General features: G+C 45.1%; 1 protein-coding gene across 1 annotated transcript; it reads right to left on the bottom strand.

The window, feature by feature from the left end:
- Positions 1-346: 346 nt before the first annotated feature.
- Positions 347-1,183, bottom strand: LOC311244385 (heparan-sulfate 6-O-sulfotransferase 3-B-like; the record flags this gene model as incomplete). The annotated part of the gene is made up of 1 exon (XM_084333851.1): positions 347-1,183. The coding sequence occupies one exon, from the start codon at positions 1,181-1,183 to the stop codon at positions 347-349; it is 837 nt and encodes a 278-aa protein (XP_084189977.1).
- Between the last annotated feature and the right edge of the window lie 7,598 nt (positions 1,184-8,781).

Genomic DNA, 8,781 nt, shown 5'->3' with positions numbered 1-8,781 from the left:
AAAGATCAGTTCTGCGCCAGCGTTTAAACGCCTCCCCCCGAATAATGGAAACGAAAGAGAGAACACATAGGCATGAATATAAAACAAAATAGTTTAGCCATGACAAGTAACCATCCATCAGAAATAGTATAAGACACCGTTTGGCAGTGCAGCGACGTAGGACTGAAACGTATAGTCGAAGGCAGATCCACAAACGGAAGAGGAGAGGAGCGATGGAGGAGAGAGGCTGGATGGAGGACACTGAAGCACAATGAAGACCACGGCTGAACCCTCCGAGCGCGCGGGCGCGGCCGCTAGTTCCTGCGTCGGCAGCACTGCTGCACCCACCCGCGTGTGTCCGTCCTCCTCACCAGCGCACCACCTGGCTACTGTAGTCCCCCGTGGTGGTGGTGGTGGTGGGGGCGGCGGCCACCTCCTCCGGTCCTCGCCCTCTGTCTCCCTCCCCCTCCTCCTCCTCGTCCTCCTCCCCTCCTCCTCCTCCTCCTCCCCCTCCTAACCTCCACAGCTGAGACAGGTACGTCCTGCCGTGGAGCCGCTGCCTCTGCCGCCTCTCCCGGCGCCTCCTCAGCCTCTCCTCCTGGTGCTGCCGCTGGCGGCTGTACTGGTAGCGGCGCAGGAACAGCTCCTTGGCGTACTCGTACAGCGCCACGTCCAGCGCGTTCAGCCCCTCGATGCGCCGCCGCGCCGCCTCGCCGATGCCCACGCTGGCGGCGCGCGTGCCGTTGATCTGCGTGAAGGCGCGGATGAAGCGCAGGCCGAACGTCCGCTCGAACAGGTACTGCGTCTTGCGCTGGAACTCCGTCAGGCCGTAGAAGGCCATGCGGCGCAGGTTGGCCTTGGCGCTGGAGAGCAGCGCGCGGCTGCGCTCGGGCTCGCCGGCCGACGACGCGTTGTAGCAGCCCACCAGGCTGAGGTCGGCCAGCATGCGCGCCTGCCGGCTGTTGGCCAGGTTGGACGGGCAGTCCATGAAGTCCGCCAGGGGCACGCCCGTCCAGTCCTCGCCGCCGTAGCAGGCCGGGAGCTCGTCGGGCGTGGGCGCGCGGCCGTCGCACATGTGCAGGGCCGTCTTCCAGGTGGCGCCCCGCTGCACGTGTTTCCACTCCGAGAGGTAGCGAGACACGGGGTCCCGGAGCATCGTGATGTAGTAGAAGTTCCTGCATGGGGGAGATAAGAACACAGGCATGAGCTAAGGTGATGTAGTAGAAGTTCCTGCATGGAGGAGATAAGAACACAGGCATGAGCTAAGGTGATGTAGTAGAAGTTCCTGCATGGAGGAGATAAGAACACAGGCATGAGCTAAGGTGATGTAGTAGAAGTTCCTGCATGGAGGAGATAAGAACACAGGCATGAGCTAAGGTGATGTAGTAGAAGTTCCTGCATGGAGGAGATAAGAACACAGGCATGAGCTAAGGTGATGTAGTAGAAGTTCCTGCATGGAGGAGATAAGAACACAGGCATGAGCTAAGGTGATGTATTGCTTAATTCCTACATGGAGGAGATAAGAACACAGGCATGAGCTAAGGCAGTGCTTCTCAAACTTTTTCTGTCAGGCCCCCCTTTGGCGGACCAAAATATCTTGGGCCCCCCCCCCTCGCCCCAACAAAATAGTCATGAAATGGGCCATGTTTAAATGTATTGAAATAACACCAATATCGTGACCTTTCAAATTGACAACACCTTCCCTCGCAAGAGCCACCTTGCCTCGCTGTGAAACAGCACTGCAGAATGGTCAGCTCCCATCTCCTCACACAGCGCAGAGAACAGGCGCGCTTTCAGGGGTCGGGTTTTGATGAAATTTACCACGTTTATAACTTCTGTCAAAACCTCATTCAGCTCAGGGCTAAGCTGTCTTGACGCTGGCGCCTCTCTGTGAATTTACAGTGCGTCCATTGCGCGTTTGGCGAGACCCCCTTGATGAGCGCCTGTAGCCCCCTCCTTTTCCCTGCCATGGCCTGCGCACCGTCAGAGCAAAAGCCCACACAGTTCTCCCATTTCAGTCCATGTTCTGTCAGGTAACTGTCAATAATTTTGAAGAGCTCATCAGCTGTCGCTCTGTTTTTGACATATTTGCAAAACAGCAGATCTTCACTCAGTGACTGGGAATTTACAAAGCGAACATAGGAAAGAAGCAAACAGTCTTTATTGCTGTCAGTCTTTGACAAGGCAACACGCATGTCATCCTCAAGGCTCAACTTGGCCCTATATTTTGTTTTCAGAGCTGTCATGGATGAAAAGCCAGCTTCACACAGATATGTGGTGCTGAATGGTATCAACACCTTAACTGCTGCATCATGAGATACTTGGTACTCAGCACCACACTCTGAAACTAGCTCTCCAGGTGGTATCAGATGAGATTTCAATGAGTTCTTCCAAGAGTTTGGATGGAGATGTGTCAGGAAGCTTTGTCTCAATGTTGTCTGTAAAGTTTTTTTTTATCGAGAGTAACTTGGTGATCCTTTTCTGTGTTTTATTAAATAATGATTTTCAGATTTTGAGAAATGGTCAAACGTATCCAAATATGGTATTTTTATGGAGAACAGTGCAGCTGCAACAGATAGCACTTTAGTGATAATTTTCTGTAATCCAAAAAAAGAAAAAAAAAAGAAAAGAAATTTAATCTCAAGGCCCCCCCTGTCAGGGCCCCCCACTTTGAGAAACACTGAGCTAAGGTGATGTAGTAGAGGTTCCTGCATGGGGGAGATAAGAAGACAGGCATGAGCTAAGGTGATGTAGTAGAAGTTCCTGCATGGAGGAGATAAGAAGACAGGCATGAGCTAAGGTGATGTAGTAGAAGTTCCTGCATGGAGGAGATAAGAAGACAGGCATGAGCTAAGGTGATGTAGTAGAGGTTCCTGCATGGAGGAGATAAGAAGACAGGCATGAGCTAAGGTGATGTAGTAGAGGTTCCTGCATGGAGGAGATAAGAACACAGGCATGAGCTAAGGTGATGTAGTAGAAGTTCCTGCATGGAGGAGATAAGAACACAGGCATGAGCTAAGGTGATGTAGTAGAAGTTCCTGCATGGAGGAGATAAGAACACAGGCATGAGCTAAGGTGATGTAGTAGAAGTTCCCGCATGGAGGAGATAAGAAGACACACATTGCAGGCTGGGATACAGAGATGACATTTTTACATCATGGCTGTTTGTCCCCCCTCTTATAATTGATTGATGGATGGATGGATGGATGGATGGATGGATGGATGGATGGATGGATGGATGGATGGATGGATGGATGGATGGATGGATGGATGGATGGATGGATGGATGGATGGATGGATGGATGGATGGATGGATGGATGGATGGATGGATGGATGGATGGATGGATTGATTGATACTTTAGACCTACTTTAAAATGTGGTGCAATAGTAACACATACACAAATACAATCCTCTAATTATCCTCTAATTTAAAGGCACAATCCGTGATCGCAGTACAGCACCTTCCCGTGCACTGCCGGCTTTGTTTGTACAATAATTAAAGGCACAATCCGTGATCGCAGGTACAGCACCTTCCCGTGCACTGCCGGCTTTGTGTGTACAGTAATTTATTGGATTGGTGATTTTTGTTTTGTATGGTAAATGGTAAATGGTAGCATTTATATAGCAGCTTTTATCCAAAGCACTTTACAATTTGTGGCGGAGGAGCAGGAATCGAACCGGATTACCAGACGACTGCTCCTCCTCCTGAGACACCATGGCCCCTGGAGGAGCATCATATACATACAGTATGTTCTACCTGGAGGAGAGGATCATATACATACAGTATGTTCTACCTGGAGGAGCATCATATACATACAGTATGTTCTACCTGGAGGAGAGGATCATATACATACAGTATGTTCTACCTGGAGGAGAGCATCATATACATACAGTATGTTCTACCTGGAGGAGAGGATCATATACATACAATATGTTCTACCTGGAGGAGAGGATCATATATATACAGTATGTTCTACCTGGAGGAGAGGATCATATATATACAGTATGTTCTACCTGGAGGAGGATCATATACATACAGTATGTTCTACCTGGAGGAGAGGATCATATACATACAGTATGTTCTACCTGGAGGAGGATCATATACATACAGTATGTTCTACCTGGAGGAGCATCATATACAGTATGTTCTACCTGGAGGAGCATCATATACAGTATGTTCTACCTGGAGGAGCATCATATACAGTATGTTCTACCTGGAGGAGAGGATCATATACATACAGTATGTTCTACCTGGAGGAGAGGATCATATACATACAGTATGTTCTACCTGGAGGAGAGGATCATATATATACAGTATGTTCTACCTGGAGGAGAGGATCATATACATACAGTATGTTCTACCTGGAGGAGCATCATATACAGTATGTTCTACCTGGAGGAGGATCATATACATACAGTATGTTCTACCTGGAGGAGAGGATCATATACATACAGTATGTTCTACCTGGAGGAGGATCATATACATACAGTATGTTCTACCTGGAGGAGGATCATATACATACAGTATGTTCTACCTGGAGGAGAGGATCATATACATACAGTATGTTCTACCTGGAGGAGAGGATCATATACATACAGTATGTTCTACCTGGAGGAGGATCATATACATACAGTATGTTCTACCTGGAGGAGAGGATCATCATATACAGTATGTTCTACCTGGAGGAGGATCATATACATACAGTATGTTCTACCTGGAGGAGGATCATATACATACAGTATGTTCTACCTGGAGGAGAGGATCATATATATACAGTATGTTCTACCTGGACGAGGATCATATATATACAGTATGTTCTACCTGGAGGAGAGGATCATATATATACAGTATGTTCTACCTGGAGGAGCATCATATACATACAGTATGTTCTACCTGGAGGAGGATCATATACATACAGTATGTTCTACCTGGAGGAGGATCATATACATACAGTATGTTCTACCTGGAGGAGAGGATCATATATATACAGTATGTTCTACCTGGAGGAGGATCATATATATACAGTATGTTCTACCTGGAGGAGAGGATCATATATATACAGTATGTTCTACCTGGAGGAGGATCATATACATACAGTATGTTCTACCTGGAGGAGAGGATCATATATATACAGTATGTTCTACCTGGAGGAGGATCATATATATACAGTATGTTCTACCTGGAGGAGAGGATCATATATATACAGTATGTTCTACCTGGAGGAGGATCATATATATACAGTATGTTCTACCTGGAGGAGCATCATATACATACAGTATGTTCTACCTGGAGGAGGATCATATACATACAGTATGTTCTACCTGGAGGAGAGGATCATATACATACAGTATGTTCTACCTGGAGGAGGATCATATACATACAGTATGTTCTACCTGGAGGAGAGGATCATATATATATACAGTATGTTCTACCTGGAGGAGGATCATATACATACAGTATGTTCTACCTGGAGGAGAGGATCATATACATACAGTATGTTCTACCTGGAGGAGCATCATATACATACAGTATGTTCTACCTGGAGGAGAGGATCATATACATACAGTATGTTCTACCTGGAGGAGAGGATCATATACATACAGTATGTTCTACCTGGAGGAGCATCATATACATACAGTATGTTCTACCTGGAGGAGAGGATCATATACATACAGTATGTTCTACCTGGAGGAGGATCATATATATACAGTATGTTCTACCTGGAGGAGAGGATCATATACATACAGTATGTTCTACCTGGAGGAGAGGATCATATACATACAGTATGTTCTACCTGGAGGAGAGGATCATATACATACAGTATGTTCTACCTGGAGGAGAGGATCATATACATACAGTATGTTCTACCTGGAGGAGAGGATCATATACATACAGTATGTTCTACCTGGAGGAGGATCATATACATACAGTATGTTCTACCTGGAGGAGGATCATATACATACAGTATGTTCTACCTGGAGGAGAGGATCATATACATACAGTATGTTCTACCTGGAGGAGGATCATATACATACAGTATGTTCTACCTGGAGGAGGATCATATACATACAGTATGTTCTAACTGGAGGAGAGGATCATATACATACAGTATGTTCTACCTGGAGGAGGATCATATACATACAGTATGTTCTACCTGAAGGAGGATCATATACATACAGTATGTTCTACCTGGAGGAGCATCATATACATACAGTATGTTCTACCTGGAGGAGAGGATCATATACATACAGTATGTTCTACCTGGAGGAGCATCATATACATACAGTATGTTCTACCTGGAGGAGAGGATCATATACATACAGTATGTTCTACCTGGAGGAGAGGATCATATACATACAGTATGTTCTACCTGGAGGAGAGGATCATATACATACAGTATGTTCTACCTGGAGGAGAGGATCATATATATACAATATGTTCTACCTGGAGGAGAGGATCATATACATACAGTATGTTCTACCTGGAGGAGGATCATATACATACAGTATGTTCTACCAGGAGGAGGATCATATACATACAGTATGTTCTACCTGGAGGAGAGGATCATATACATACAGTATGTTCTACCTGGAGGAGAGGATCATATACATACAGTATGTTCTACCTGGAGGAGGATCATATACATACAGTATGTTCTACCTGGAGGAGGATCATATACATACAATATGTTCTACCTGGAGGAGGATCATATACATACAGTATGTTCTACCTGGAGGAGGATCATATACATACAGTATGTTCTACCTGGAGGAGAGGATCATATACATACAGTATGTTCTACCTGGAGGAGAGGATCATATACATACAGTATGTTCTACCTGGAGGAGCATCATATATATACAGTATGTTCTACCTGGAGGAGAGGATCATATACATACAGTATGTTCTACCTGGAGGAGCATCATATACATACAGTATGTTCTACCTGGAGGAGGATCATATACATACAATATGTTCTACCTGGAGGAGAGGATCATATACATACAGTATGTTCTACCTGGAGGAGAGGATCATATACATACAGTATGTTCTACCTGGAGGAGAGGATCATATACATACAGTATGTTCTACCTGGAGGAGAGGATCATATACATACAATATGTTCTACCCCAGCCTGAGTCACATGGTGTTCCATGATGAACGGACCACAGCCCATTGTCCAAGCCGGGTTAACCAAATGTCTTGCACAAATGTTTTAAACATTCTAAACACACACACACACACACACACACACACACACACACACACACACACACACACACACACACACACACACACACACACACACACACACACACACACACACACACACACACACACACACACACACACACACACACCCACACACACACACACACACCCACACACACACGATCGCTATCTTGACACATCCGCTTTATTATGATTCTGTCAACTGCAAGGAACTACAATTAAAGGGCCGCATTCCATTTGATAAAAAAAACTTAAAGGAACATGCCAACATTTTGGTAAATTAGCCTACCGTCTTCTCCAGAGAGAGACAAGAAGATAGATACCAGTTTCCTCTCTGTGCGTTCAGTAGAAAGCTATCTGACTGCATGTTAGCTGCATGTTAGCTTAGCACAATGAATGGAAACGGACAGTGCCGGTTAGCCTTCGGGAGAGATGTTAGTTGGACAATGCCTAGGCTAACCGGCACTGTCCGCTTCCAATGTCTGGTCATTTTTAGCATGGTGTTATTCACTGTCAAAGATGCAAAGAAAAATCATAATTCATATTCTCATTTGTTTCATCACGATTTAAGCAAGCCTAGTAATAGACAAAATATGTCTGACACTGGGAATACATTCCATGAGATCCATAGATGTCCCTAGATACCAAGAACATGCAAATTACCTTGTAGAAGTGGAGCAATCTTCCATTTACTTAGGTATGTATTTTAGGCGGATTTTCAGAAAATAGGGCTCGGGCCTAAGAGGTTATTAACAATACATGCAAATCAAATCTAATCTAATCTAAAACTCTATTATTGCCCAAACACCTCCCCAAGAAACAAACCTGGCAACTAATGGGCGAGCGATAGAAGAAACGCTATTTAAAGGGGACATGCATTGCTATTCCTAGCACTATTTGGGCAACTTTACACAATTCCTGTGAGTCTATTGAACAATTTTATTTAAAAAAAAATCATTGTTTTATATTTCTAATCAAGTACTCAAAAGCCAAATTTTTCTCCCTTTGGATTTCAGGCTGTGTTGGCCTGGCTCCGCCCATAAGCACTTTGTGTAAATGAGTATGTGCTACTGCTGCTTCCTCGCGCGCGGTTTGTTTCCCCGACAGAAGCTCCTTCCTCTCTCTCTCTCTCTCTCTCTCTCTCTCTCTCTCTCTCTCTCTCCCTCTATCTCTCTCTCTCCCTCTCTATCTCTCTCTCTCCCTCTCTCTCTCACTCGCTCGTTGTCTGCCTTGCTCTCTTTGAGGAAGTGAAGATAATTCCACTCGCTCTGCTGTCGGTGTCAACCATAGAGGGGGCGTTAGTTATGCAAATCAGTGCTGTATTCACGTCAGCAAAACCGTCAAATCAGAACAGCTTAGTTGAATGAGGGAGGATCTCGTGAACTCGAGACTAGACTGATGAGTCAATATGGTAATTAGAGACACAGACCCATTGACACTAACCCATACTATAAAACCATGCTAAACACAGAAAAAAGCCATTTATAATGCATGTCCCCTTTAAATATTTCTAGTGCGCCGCCCAACTTCAAACAGAGACAAGCACCTGCTTAGCGAAGGTCTGAAT

This window comes from Notolepis coatsorum (assembly GCF_963971535.1).
Source record: "Notolepis coatsorum genome assembly, chromosome: 1".
Taxonomy (NCBI): domain Eukaryota; kingdom Metazoa; phylum Chordata; class Actinopteri; order Aulopiformes; family Paralepididae; genus Notolepis; species Notolepis coatsorum.
Note: the sequence above shows the minus strand (reverse complement) of the source record. Positions and strands in the feature narration are given on the sequence as shown.